The sequence below is a fragment of the Trichomycterus rosablanca genome, chromosome 6 (genome assembly GCF_030014385.1).
Source record: "Trichomycterus rosablanca isolate fTriRos1 chromosome 6, fTriRos1.hap1, whole genome shotgun sequence".
Taxonomy (NCBI): Eukaryota; Metazoa; Chordata; class Actinopteri; order Siluriformes; family Trichomycteridae; genus Trichomycterus; species Trichomycterus rosablanca.
Genome location: NC_085993.1, coordinates 42,151,066 through 42,165,763, shown reverse-complemented (window position 1 = coordinate 42,165,763; position 14,698 = coordinate 42,151,066). Strand labels below are relative to the sequence as shown.

The following is a 14,698-nucleotide window of genomic DNA, read 5'->3' as shown; positions in this document are numbered from 1 at the left end:
TAATACTCAACATGGGAGAATATGAAAACCTTTAGGGTAATTAGTTCTAAAACAAAGTATGCACACAGGGAGGACTGGGGTAGTGAGTGCCACACATCTATGGGGTTTGGGGAACTGGAATAAAACCTCACCTTGTGACACTGTTAAGTCCACAAATATGTGGATTGGCTGCTGAAAATTGCGGCTAGGTTAAAATGCATAAACAAAATAGAAAAAAAAGAGTAGATAACAAGTGAATATCAATTTAACTAATAATAATAATAACAAAAATAATAATAATTTAAAAGAAAAGTACTTAAAATAGCAAATTAAAAAGGACAGAGAACAACATTAACCAGCTGGTGTATAAGCAAGCTGAAAAAACGTGTTTTAAGATTTGATTTGAAGTACACACACATGTGGAGAGGCCTGTGATCAAAGACTCAACTCAAATTTATATGATTACTATAAATAAATTTTGTGATCAAAGACTTAAATTATATTTATATGATTATTATAAATACAGTGTATCACAAAAGTGAGTACACCCCTCACATTTCTGCAAATATTTCATTATATCTTTTCATGGGACAACACTATAGACATGAAACTTGGATATAACTTAGAGTAGTCAGTGTACAACTTGTATAGCAGTGTAGATTTACTGTCTTCTGAAAATAACTCAACACACAGCCATTAATGTCTAAATAGCTGGCAACATAAGTGAGTACACCCCACAGTGAACATGTCCAAATTGTGCCCAAAGTGTCAATATTTTGTGTGACCACCATTATTATCCAGCACTGCCTTAACCCTCCTGGGCATGGAATTCACCAGAGCTGCACAGGTTGCTACTGGAATCCTCTTCCACTCCTCCATGATGACATCACGGAGCTGGTGGATGTTAGACACCTTGAACTCCTCCACCTTCTACTTGAGGATGCGCCACAGGTGCTCAATTGGGTTTAGTCCATCACCTTTACCTTCAGCTTCCTCAGCAAGGCAGTTGTCATCTTGGAGGTTGTGTTTGGGGTCGTTATCCTGTTGGAAAACTGCCATGAGGCCCAGTTTTCGAAGGGAGGGGATCATGCTCTGTTTCAGAATGTCACAGTACATGTTGGAATTCATGTTTCCCTCAATGAACTGCAGCTCCCCAGTGCCAGCAACATTCATGCAGCCCAAGACCATGATGCTACCACCACCATGCTTGACTGTAGGCAAGATACAGTTGTCTTGGTACTTCTCACCAGGGCGCCGCCACACATGCTGGACACCATCTGAGCCAAACAAGTTTATCTTGGTCTCGTCAGACCACAGGGCATTCCAGTAATCCATGTTCTTGGACTGCTTGTCTTCAGCAAACTGTTTGTGGGCTTTCTTGTGCGTCAGCTTCCTTCTGGGATGACGACCATGCAGACCGAGTTGATGCAGTGTGCGGCGTATGGTCTGAGCACTGACAGGCTGACCTCCAACGTCTTCAACCTCTGCAGCAATGCTGGCAGCACTCATGTGTCTATTTTTTAAAGCCAACCTCTGGATATGACGCCGAACACGTGGACTCAACTTCTTTGGTCGACCCTGGCGAAGCCTGTTCCGAGTGGAACCTGTCCTGGAAAACCGCTGTATGACCTTGGCCACCATGCTGTAGCTCAGTTTCAGGGTGTTACCAATCTTCTTATAGCCCAGGCCATCTTTGTGGAGAGCAACAATTCTATTTCTCACATCCTCAGAGAGTTCTTTGCCATGGGGTGCCATGTTGAATATCCAGGGCCAGTATGAGAGAATTGTACCCAAAACACCAAATTTAACAGCCCTGCTCCCCATTTACACCTGGGACCTTGACATATGACACCAGGGAGGGACAACGACACATTTGGGCACAATTTGGACATGTTCACTGTGGGGTGTACTCACTTATGTTGCCAGCTATTTAGACATTAATGGCTGTGTGTTGAGTTATTTTCAGAAGACAGTAAATCTACACTGCTATACAAGTTGTACACTGACTACTCTAAGTTATGTCCAAGTTTCATGTCTATAGTGTTGTCCCATGAAAAGATATAATGAAATATTTGCAGAAATGTGAGGGGTGTACTTACTTGTGATCAAAGACTCAAATCATATTTATATAAATAATATACTATAAATATAATTTGTGATCAAAGCCTTATATAAAGGTTAAAGTGGGTAAGTAAATGAGTGTGTGATGCTCTATTGTGGATTAATACCATGTCTAGGTTGTGTTCCTGCATTGTGCCCAGTGTTATTAACTCGACTTTGGACTCAGTGCTAATCCTGTATTGTTAAAAGGGAATTGATTGATTAATAGAGTGTGTACATGTGTACATAAACCAGACTAGGCTTGCCAACAATCCCTTAAAATACGGAATCGTTCCTTATTTGGAAACTAAACTTCTAAACTAAACTAAACAAAAGTTCCGTATTTAACTGATATGGGACGCGCTTTGTTCCGTATTTTTATCAGTGGGAGAGAAATGCTGCAGATTAGACTGAGACAGGGCGATATGTATGAAACAGAAGGAAACTGCTGCTACCGTGGGAATTAGAAAGCGTTTGGTTATTATTGTAAGTAGTTTTTACTTTTAGTCTTAGTAACGCTGTGTGTGCACAGGCATATCAGTGTAACAACCTGTTTATTACTCCGGTGTTTGAGTAGTGCAGTGGCAGAGCGCATCGCGCGTATTTTTCCACCCTAGGTTCGAATCCGGCTTAGGTACCAAAGTAACACAAGCAGGGCCGGCACTATGGGGGCGCTGGAGTGGGCATTTTCTCACTGCCCCCCTAAGCAACGCAGTCCAGAACCAGGGCTACATGTCAGTGTGAAGATGGATTATGTAAAAATGTTCTTTACAATATTGAGTAAAAATTTTACATGATGTTCTGTATGCATGTTGTTTTGCCTAAAATATGGTTCTGATTTGTTATTATAAAAAATTTAAATAATATATGTTAAACAGCCTAAATAAAACATTTTGAAAATGTTCCTATGACGGTGTAAGACCCGTTATATAACCCTAACCGCCAACCCCCGCTCAAGTAAACACCCGCCATCCCACCCCCACCCTATGCTTTCCGCCAACCCGCCAGCCCAGGGTGTTCCTTATTTCCAGTTCTGAAAGTTGGCAACCCTAAACCAGACTGTAAACATTCAGGCTTTCTGTGGTATACTTAAATAGAGAATTTATTGGAGGAACTACCTAATGCTAAAGCAACAAAAATAATAATTAATAATAATTAAAAACATTATAACATACTGTTGAGCTCAGTGTATGAATGGGTTTGGAATCTGGATAGTGTAAAAACAAAAATGCTATTAGCAACAAACCTAACCTCAGACACAAGTGCGGACTTTTATTTTGAAAAATGTTTCAGTATGGCTTGCTTCCCGACAGTAGAGCGCGTCCTAAAGCGGCCGGGTTGAGTTATTAGTTCTGTGTTTTTAATAATAAGCAGTTAATAATCAGACGTTGGGAATGGCGCGTGTAGCTGCTGGATCTATTATAGTATCAGACTGGCATCGGACTTCTGAAAGCCGAGAATTCTTTAACAAGATCCTGCAGAAGAAAAAACGCCGTAAATTCGGTAAGTCAAATCACCATGGATACCACAGAGCAGCATGTGTCATTAGTTCATATTTAGGTCACGTGATGGTCCAGCGCCTCTGGATTGTGCGGTTTGAATAGGGATGTTGCGATACGGTTCACGATACTGGGTTCATGATACTGGGTTCACGATACGATTTTTTCCCCAATTTTTTAAACAAAATGAAATTGAAGACAGATTATGACAAAGTTTCCTTTTATTATTTCTCTTTAAAAAATAAACTACAGTTTTTGTGCTTGTCTTTTATTTATCTAAATAATGAATGAATAAGCTGTTCAGGTGGTGCAGCGGTAAAGTACACTAGCGCATTAGAGTTGGGGTTTCGAATACATCGTATCGAATCTCAGCTCTGCCTTTCCGACTGGGCTGGCCGGCTGCATGAACAACGATTGGCTGTTGTTCAGGTTTAGAGGGTAAGAAAGTCAGATCATGGGTTTTCATAACTGGTGCAACTGCGGCCCCTGCTGGCTGACTGATGGTACCTGCACAGGGCTGAGGAATAATGCTGATGGGGGTGTGGCCCTCCATACACAGTGGCCGTCAAGTATATGAACTCGACTCGTGCAGGTGAAAAATGCGGTCTGTACTGACTGTACGTGCCGGAGGGGGCGTATGTCAGTTGAGAGGCGTCCTCAGTCAGGGGTGAAGGGTCGAATCAGTATAGAGGACGCAATCAGGGTAATTGGACATGACTAGATTGGGGGGGAATTGGGGAGGAAAAAAAATAATAATAATGAATGAAAAATGAATGCTGTTTTATTTCTGATGTAGGTACAAACTATGCCAAATAATGCTTATTAAAAAAAACTGAAATGAAATTTTAAAACATCCTACATTATATAAATAAATGAATACTACAAATAAAGATCCTCACATAAATAAATTTGGCTGGAAAATTCCGAACCTGGCAACCTGTAGTGACGTCAACCAGGCTCGGTGAATAGCGCCAGTGCCCTCTGCTGTTTAAAGTGAATATCGATTCATCTTAAATGAATAACTGATTAGAATTGTGGCACATGTGCACCGATTTTTAACTGTCTTGTGGTGCATCGTTACATCCCTAGTTTTGAAGTATTTTTATTATCAAGAGTGACAAACGTTTATTACTAAATACATGAATATTTAGTTTAGCGAAACACTTTATCCTGGCCAGGGTCGCGGTGGCTTTAGCTGTACTTGGTTTAAAATGGGAATACACCCTTAACATGAAGCCAGGGGACAGTTTTTTAAATGAATTTAAACTAGGTGCCTTGTCCTGTTCAGAAACAAAATATTTGCTCATTTATTCACAACTTTTAAGCAATCCCGTTTGCATTTTGGGGAGGTGAGAGGAGACTACAGTACCCAGAGGAAATCCACGTGAACAATATAAGAACATCCTAAACTCACGGACTGACTGACCAGAAGGTACGAGCGAACCCCATCCTCAACTCCAGGTTTCTGTGCAGTACCCACACTACCAGACCAACAAACCAAACCTTATTAAACAATGGCATTGTCTTTGTATGCTATTTTTAAAAACTGTTTTTTATATACAGCTGCAATCAGAAATATTCACCTCAAAATATATTATACTGATCTGTATAGAATTAAATATAAACAACCAAAGAAAAGTCTCAGTAAACAGAGGAAGAACTGTATTGATTCCTAAAAGCAATTTTAATAACTTAAGATAACATCATTTTAAGTTTAAATGAAAAATATCAAGTTCTCTATCTAGACGAATCTTTATCTCTATCTAACCCCCAGCCTCAATACTTGAGACATTCCAGCTTAAAATCCCCTGGTATTTCTGTAAATCCATGATGCCAGTCATATTGTCAGGATTGTCAGGATTGCCAGTTCCTGCAGCAGAAAAGCATCCCCACATCATCACTGACCCACCTCCATGCTTGACTGTAGAGAAAGATTTCTACTGGTCATAAGCCTCGCCCCTTGTTCCAGACAAACCACTATCCAGGCCTGTCCAAAATCTTTTTTATATATTTCAGTTGACGCCTTCCTGTGCTACTTGATCAAGAGTGGCATAATGTGGAGTCTGACCATGAAGTTCTTGGTTGATAATGATCATCTTAGCGCCCAGGTGGCGCAGTGGGATATTCCACTTGCACACCAGCACCGAGTTTCTGAACTCCTAAGTTCGAAACTCGGTGTTGCCTCCAGTCGGCTGGGCACCATCTAGCGGGCATAATTGTCACTGCCTGCAGCAGATACTAATTGGCCACCGTATCTGCAGGGTGGGGGGCCGGACTATGTGTGGGTGGGTGGGTCTTCATACGCTGTGTAAGGACCCTGATTGGCGGAAGAGACGCCTGTGCAGAAAGCAGGGGCGAGAAGAGGAGGGCTGTACACGTGTCGGAAGAGGCGTGTACAGCGACGTGCTCTCCTTGGGTGCAATCTGGTATCTCTGGTAGCAGCGGAAGACAAAATTGAATGTGCTAAATCGGGAGGAAAATAGGGAGAAAATGCATTAAAAAAAAGATATTGATCATCTTATGGTTGCCACTGACACATTTGTTGTGATCCTTTAAAACGTATGCAGCAACAAGCGTTTTTTTCTTTATTGTCCTGAAATTTAGTTTTTTTGTTCTTCTGAGGCCAGTTGGGTTTGCTGATTCATTAATCTGGAACATTAATGTTCTCGGAAAATGTTCTTATAATCAGGGTCCTTTCTCTCTGCAGCTCCACAGTTTTCACCGTGTTTGCAGCACACCTTAAACGCTTGAATCTCTGGGTGGTGTTCATATATGTCACAGCAGAAGCAAATGATTGAGTCCCAATGGTGTAATTATGTTGTAACCCTACTTTAGATCATATAAATCTGTTGCATGAGAGAAGCCACTGGGCACAGTCTGTCTGGGTTCCCTATTTGGTCCCTGGGTCTGCTATATAGTATAATAGTTGCCAAATACGCCCATACCCCCCAAAACACCACACAACAATGAATAAGCACATCTATGAGTCAGTCCATCTACTCTGTGACCTTTACAAGGCGTAAAAAATAAATGCATATCCAGACCTATCCACATTACTTCTGGCACCTGTATGAGTCAGTTCATCTACATTGTGACCTTTACAAGGCATAAAAAATAAATGCATTACTTGGTGAGAAGCATTTTTCATCATGTACAGGAGTTTATGTAGCATTTTTATCCTAAAAATACCAGCTTCGGTTAGACCAGATTGTTCCCAATAACCTGTCCTGCCATTTTTAAAAGCTTGTAAAGTCTGCTGGTGTCACTGGATTTAATATCACTGTATGAAAGCATAAAACCTGGACCTTGAAGAATAGTAATGGTAATAATATGTGTTGATGGGTCTGTTTTCATCATATTTCCTAGATCTAGATTCCTTTAACCCACAATCTGAAGTCATAGATACAATGATTGTTTTGTAGACTGTATTAAATCCAGCAAATTTCAGGCACTTTTTCAGGACCTAGTACTACCTATGCTAAAACCCTTTTCTGATGTTTCCATATGCCAGGTTGATAATGCCCTCATACAACCAGATTATTATTAAGAGAGGCATAGTGAACCACTATAGGGATCATAATGACCCACACAGACACGGCTAGAACATGCGAACACAGAAAGGACCCAGACCGCTCCATCTGGAAATCGAAGGACCTTCTTGCTTTGAGGCAACAGCGCTACACACAAGCCATAGCCTAGTGGTTAAGGTACTGGACTAGTAATCAGAGGGTTGCTGGTTCAAGCCCTGTATGTATGTCATGTAAGTCGCTTTGGATAAAGGCGTCTGCTAAATGCCATAAATGTACGCACCAAGCCACCATGCTGCAGCTTTAAATATAATAATATTGAATGACTAAAGTTTGTATTATATATAAAATATGTTTTAAATAATATTATAATATAGCCAGTAAGTCACTAGAATGCATGAATGGCTCTAAAGGTTTTAATATTTTGTATTTTTACAATTTCTCTAGTTGACAGTTGTCTTAGATCAGTGTTTAGTAAAGTGTTTAGTAATGTCTTGCGTGTGAAACATTTATTTTCATATTTTATTCAAGGTTTTTTGGATGCCCCAGTGATGCCCCCTCATCTGAAAGTAGACACAGTTCGCTATAAAGTTCTGCTCTCAGGTAAAAGCGGAGTGGGGAAAACGACTTTGGCTGCCCGTCTTGCTGGACTAGACATGCCCAGCATGCACTATGAAACTACAGGTACATATGTTAATTGTTCTCTGAATTTTTAAGGGTATACACCGACCAGGCATAACATTATGACCACCGACAGGAGAAGTGAATAACACTGATTATCTCTTCATCATGGGACCTGTTAGTGGGTGGGATATATTCGGCAGAAAGTAAATATTTTATCCTTAAAGTTGATGTGTTAGAAGCAGGAAAAAGGGACAAGCGTAAGGATTTGAGTGAGTTTGACAAGAGCCAAATTGTGATGGCTAGACGACTGGGTCAGAGCATCTCCAAAACTGCAGCTCTTGTGGGGTGTTCCCGATCTGCAGTGGTCAGTATCTATCAAAAGCGGTCCAAGGAAGGAACAGTGGTAATCCAGCGACAGGGTCATGGGCGGCCAAGGCTCATTGATGCCTGTGGGGAGCAGCAGTATACCGTATGCCATTATTATATCCGTCTCTGTACATATTATGCGAAGTATAGTATAATATATGTTTGGTATCAATCGTTATTGCACATCGTTCACTTTAACAGTATTCGGAGCTGCTATACGGTCGATGGCATTAGTACTGCCATTGTTATATTGCCTTGGTACATGGGACACCTTATATGGAAACCGGGAGCCTTCTACTACCAGGATCATCTATTACTACCTCATATTCTCATTTGCACAATTGTACATATACATAGATTCATGCCTGTCCATGAATTTAAGTAAAAATCAAGCATTGCATTTTGTATACCTTCTCCTCTGGACACTTGTATATACTGTATCTGTTATATTTCCTAACTACTTTGTTCAATTTCCTGATTACTTTGTATATAGTAGAGCACATCTCAGTGTACTTGTACAATGACAATAAAGGTTCATCATAGGCTACCACTGTTTGGTACTGTTCATAAAATATTGTATGTTATTTCTTAGTCTTAGTCATCTTAGTCTATTATTTTTTCATCTGCTGTGACAACCGTTCAAAGACTCTTTTTCCCTTCCAGGTATTGAGACGAGCGTGGTGTGGTGGCCTGTAAAGCTAAGAGAAAGTGGACGCAAGCTTTTCTTTCAGTTCCAGCTCTGGGATTGCGGCGAGAGCGCCATGCACAGATTTGACCACATGCTGCCGGTAAACGTATCATTCCACCACATGCTTCAGACAGCCAGCTTTAACACAGCCTCTATGTTGTCGGGTGTACTTTTACAGTTTACTTTTGTGTTGTTTTTTTCTTAACAGTCCTGTAAGGAACAGGTGGATGCTATTCTCTTCCTGTTTTCCTTTACTGATAGCAACTCTTTTGAGGACATCTCCAATCACATGTCTCGGATCACAGAGCCCTCCGAAAGCCTGGTCAGACTGGTGGTTGGCACCAAGTATCCTTAAATAAAAACTCTAAAATTATTGTCACCCCTGTTAAATATGAGCATAAAATGTAAAAAAAAAATGAAGTCTGAATTTTTATACCTACATTTGTTTGAATCTACTGTATTTGGTTTTAGTGCGTAGACCTTAACTCCAAAGGTTTGATTTGTTTATGCACACAGATGTGACAGAAAGTGAGATCACACGCTTTCAGGAGGAACAGGGGATACCAGTTTTCCGGGTGGGAGGGGACGTGAGTGGAGGATTTGGGGAAGTTGCACCCCTTTTAAATGCCTTGGCAGAAAACCTGTGGCACCAGGACTGTATTCGAGTTTCTTCCATCACGGTACCGTCTTTTCCAGAAGATGCAGACGTGGAGATCATTGTTTAGTCTTGCAGATTTATGGCATTTAGTCATGCTGTGTATAGGTCATGTTTATATATTTTGTGTAAGATACTGATTGTTGAAAATGCAAGACAGTTTATTTTACCCTCTTCCTGCAGTGGTAGAATTATTAAGTTTCTTAGATTTTATTTTAGATCCTTAGAGCATGTGGTTATTGAGTGTTAGCACAAGGTTTGAAGAGTCAAAGAATTATTATCAGCTGACAGTTTCTAACTATTGACCTGCCTGACAAGTCGTAACAGGCCATTAGGGCCTGATCATTAAATTTTGTGACATTACAACTGGAAAAAACCTTTGCACATGGGACAATAACGATTTTATTGTTTGTATATATATATATATATGTTTTTCTAATGGAATGTAATATGTACTGTAAAGTGTAAGGTTATTTCACACACAACTGTAATAGAGTTTTCAATTATGTTAAATTGTAATTTTGTTATAAATACGGTTATAATTGTTCTAAATGTTTGTTTCCACTAAATACAACTACTTGGTTTTCTACTGTTAATACTTGCATTATGTGACTGCCCAGTTCTGGACACTTACTGTTTCCAGTGTATTAGAGCAATTTTTTAATTTATGATCATTACTGCCAGACCAGTTCAGTCCAGGATTAACTTAAGTATTGATAAAGATCCAGTTTTAAGTATGCCTAATAGATCTTGTGAACCATAACACTACCTCAGCTCATTGTTATATAGAGATTAAAATAAATAATAGTAACAAAGTGTATTTGTATTTAACAGTATTATTTTTCAAATTATATCATAAACAATAAAGCTACCTCTACTTTTTGACACCTGAGCATTTGTATGGATTTAATAATTATTTAAAAAATGAATAGTTTTATTGTTTATTTTCAGAAGGCGTTATGATGTCATTTTTGGATCTCTCAAACAAGTATAAGTTGCCAAAAACAGACTTTTTCAGATATCTTTAAATTAAACACTTTATTAAAGCTCTTTTGGACGCCAGAATTTTGTGACTAGAGACAGAGATCTAAGCAGCATGACCTGAGAGGTCTCATTTCAAAGGTTTATGTCATGTTATCTGATGTCATTCCTCTTTTGTAAGTCTTGAGGGTATTCGGGAACCCTTGGGGGACCTGGAGGAGGTTATTGATGAAGATGTCTGGCTCTCAATTTGTTCAGATTTGTACCCCAAGTGTACTTCAATTCATATACACGAACTCAATTTCAAGTGTATTAACAGATTTTATCTTACCCCATTGCGTTTACATAGGATATTCCCAGAGAGGTCTGATTTATGTTTTAAGTGTCAATCTAACAAAGGCACTTTTATTCATTCTTTTTGGACCTGTGATAAAATGAAAACTTTTTGGGAAAAGGTGCATATAGCTGTACAAGAAATTCTTAATATGCAGTTCACATTGTGCCCTAAATTATACCTGCTTTATGGCGAATTAGAAGCTATATTTGACTACAGTGCTAGACAGGTATTCACCCTGCTGGTCCTCATTGCAAAAAAGTGTATTTTATTTGTTTGGTCTACTCCTCAGGTCCCATCACTAAATTTGTGGCTCTCTCAAATAGCTCTCTTCTGCCTCTTGAGAAGTTAACCTTTGACCTACATCAGAGGACTGAGAAGTTCTGGCAAATATGGTTTCCTTTTTGGAATTATATTAGCAATCTTTTCTAATTAAGATTTCATTATCTTATTTATTTGTTATCCTTTGTTGTTCCTCTATAAATATCTATTGTAAATTTTATTGTTGTCCATTATATTCTACGGCTGTACAATTATTTTTACATTAGCCTAGGCTCTCTCTGCCCGTTCCTTCATCCGGAAGAAATTGTATCTGTGTAAATGTGCATATATGTGTTATTTGACATGTGTCTTAATAAAAAGTTAATAACAAAAAAAATGAATAATTTAATTATTGTTGATTTTTTATTTTTTATTTTTTTTAATTAACAAACCCCAACCTCATCAAATAGCCATCAAAAGGGACATAAAAATGTTCCAATATCCACTAACACGGTGTAAATAAGTGTACATTAATTCATATAAAACTGAATTTACCAAAACAGAAAAGTAACTCCTTACACTTGATTAATTACATTAATAAACAAATGTAGTCTACAAGATAATTTACACATGACAAATCTAAAGTTTACAATGTATCAGTTTGATATGCAAAGCACTTACGAAGCACAAACTGTTAAATCCACAGACACTGTAGAGACCTGTTGTTAGTCTAGACTTCTTTGCTTGTTAAACCATTTCCCTTGTATTTCCAAGCTCTGACGGTCAGTGCACCACTGTTCCCCAAGGATGATGTAATTGTCATGGGATCCACATCAGCTGGAAACTGGCATTTCTCTGAAAATGCCTCGATGATTGTGCCATCTGATGCCAGCTGGTTAGCAATAAAAAGTAATTTAAAAAAAACAATACATGGAAAAATAAATAAGCAGTTTAACATTCATATGTAAGCTAATGTTTGTAAGCTCCATGCCTGACTTTACTTACCTTCTCAGCAGAAACCTGTACGAGGTTATTTGAAGAGCTGACGATCACTTGTTCTGGTGAGAATTTACTTACATCCACTGTGAAAAAGTACATGTCATCCATCATGCAGATTTTTATCTGTAGAAAGAAAAATAAGCACAAACGAAATGATCAAGGATTCAGAACTAACTTCAATTCTGTAGATTTAACAGTAGGAAGAAAAAAGAAGATCCTGGGCACTAAGGGGGTGCAGCGGTTTATTATTCCAGATCCGCTTAAATCTCAGAGGTGCTATCAGCCAGCTGGGTGTGGCACAGACATGATTGGCTATGTCTGGGGGTTGGGGGTGGCCGAAGCCCTGTGATGAATAAGTGCCCTGCGCTGGGCATTGGCAGTTCTCTCCTGAAGTTTGGAACAAAGTGGTAAACCACAACCCATCACTGCTTAAAAACACGAATCCTTTGGTTGATCCTCCTAACACATCCATGCAAGTTTTCCTCACCTGTTACGAGTTCACTTGCTTATTATTTTGACTCTGTCCCAACTTTTTGGACTGTGTTTCTATTTAAAAAATACAATAAAGCTGATCAGTGAAAATGTTGGAAATCTCTTCTTTTTTCTTTTGTTATTTAAATAAAGATTCAAGAGAATTAACAAATCCCACTCTCCTGTTTGTATTGTGTTTCACAAAATGTTTTTCAGAAATGGGGTTTGTAAAATGCATAATGCAGTGATACAGTAAAACAGTATCTGCAATTGCTTAATTGTTTTTTTACAATTAAATTTTTTTTACAATTCTTGTTTACATGTTGTTTAGAGTGTTAAAATAGTAACAGTACAAGCAAAACATGAAACCCAGTTTGAAGCCTAGTAATAAGCAATTGCGGTTAATTTACAATGGATGATCTGTACTCACCCTAGAATTCTGGCTTGACATTATGTTTCTTAGATGAAAGTAGTTACAGTTTCTACTTTTTTAGACTGTACAGATGCAGAAGAGCATAGTCTAATGCCTCGTTAGTAGTCTAAATCCAGAATGAACTCACTCTGTTTCACTGTCTGTGTTATATGGCTGAGGTGAGGCTGATGTGTATGTGTAGTATTTATCATGTAGCAGAGAAGATGAACTTGTGTGGCTAATAATATCCATTATGTATCTGTTCTTGTATGTGTTTACATAGTCAGAATGTAAACAATATAAGGTAGATTATTAACAAGAATGCATTTACTGAATTAAATGTAATGTTTAATGTCTTATTTGTGTATTTAGGATACCCAACAGTACAGCTGGACATTCTTGACCCTAAGTGAGATCATTTTAGCTCCTATTATGGCTTGTTTTGAAAACAGAAAGCAACATGTAGAGCATTGTTTCCTCTTGGTATAGTTTCCCCTGGTAACACTCCAGATGATCTTGGAAAATTGTTTACATCCACTGAAATTTCTTGTTTGGTATTTATGTTCACGTTATGTTGTACTTTGGTGCTTCACAATTACTGACTGTATTCAATCTGTTGCTCTGTACTCTTTGTCACCCCTGTATACTTCAATCAAAAGGGACTTCCATAGGTCCCCCACTGACCAGATGATGTTTGGGTGATGGACCAACGCCAGAGATTCTCAGCACTGTTATCACATAGTAGTGTGTTGCTCTGGTACGAGTGCATCAGGTGCAGCTGTGTTGTTGTGATTTTAAATAATGTTTAAACATACTGCCTTTTTTAGGAACACATTGAAGGTGTACAGTTTGAGGCTAAAGGTTTTTTTTCTTTGTGTCTAGTTTGTTCATGTATCTGTCTTCTATCAGTAAACATAATAATAATAATAATAATAATAACAGCTGGTCAGTGGGGGTCCTGTGAGGGTCTCTTTCAGTTTATAAATTGGGTACAGGGGATGGCAATGTATACATCACAAAATATGGGTACAGGGGTGGCAATGTATACATTACAAAAGATGGGTACAGTCAGTAACTGTAAGGTGTAGAAAATTAAAACAATCAATGAATGTACTTACCAGATAAGCATACCTAATAAAGAGTTAAGAGTGTCCTTAGGGGTCCTGTGAGGGTCTCTTTCAATTGATAAATTGGGTACAGGGGGTGGCAATGTATACATCACAAAACTGTACCCACAACGTTTATCTGTACGGTAGGTGTAGCAAATTAAAACAATCAATGAATGTACTTACCAGATAGGCATACCTAATAAAGAGTTAAGAGAAAAAAAGGTTGATAAGTGCTGCTGTAAATAAATAAAGCTTTGTCTTGTTCTGTAAAAGGTTTAACTGAGGCACAGTGGCTCACTGGGTAGCACTGTCACCTCACAGCAAGAAGGTCCTGGGTTTGATCCCCAGGTGGGGCCTTTCTGTGTGAAGTTTGCATGTTCTCTCAGTGTCTGTGTAGGTTTCCTCTGGAAGCCCCAGTTTCCTCCCACAGTCCAAAGACGTGCAAGTGAGGTGAATTGGAAATACAAAGTTGTCCCTGACTGTGTTTGATATTAAACTTGTGAACCGATGAATCTTGTGTAATGAGTAACTACTGTTTCTGTCATGAATGTAACCAAAAGTGTAAAACATGACGTTAAAATCCTAATAAACAAACAAACAAAACCTCACAGCAAGAAGGTCCTGGGTTTGATCCCTAGGTGGGGCCTTTCTGTGTGGAGTTTGCATGTTCTCCCAGTGTCTGCGTGGGTTTCC

At 38.9% G+C, this 14,698-nt stretch overlaps 2 protein-coding genes across 2 annotated transcripts; one reads left to right on the top strand and one right to left on the bottom strand.

Moving 5' to 3' along the window:
* The first annotated feature begins 3,473 nt into the window (after positions 1–3,473).
* On the top strand, positions 3,474–9,662 carry cplane2 (ciliogenesis and planar polarity effector 2). The gene is made up of 5 exons (XM_062996988.1): positions 3,474–3,582; positions 7,637–7,789; positions 8,759–8,883; positions 8,992–9,128; positions 9,277–9,662. Exons 1-5 carry the CDS (start codon positions 3,474–3,476, stop codon positions 9,506–9,508), a joined length of 756 nt encoding a protein of 251 aa, XP_062853058.1. The 3' UTR covers positions 9,509–9,662.
* Positions 9,663–11,489: 1,827 nt separating this feature from the next.
* On the bottom strand, positions 11,490–12,526 carry LOC134316586 (heat shock protein beta-7-like). The gene is made up of 2 exons (XM_062996987.1): positions 12,020–12,526; positions 11,490–11,906 (listed from the first exon to the last, which is right to left on the bottom strand). Exons 1-2 carry the CDS (start codon positions 12,122–12,124, stop codon positions 11,745–11,747), a joined length of 267 nt encoding a protein of 88 aa, XP_062853057.1. The 5' UTR covers positions 12,125–12,526; the 3' UTR covers positions 11,490–11,744.
* Between the last annotated feature and the right edge of the window lie 2,172 nt (positions 12,527–14,698).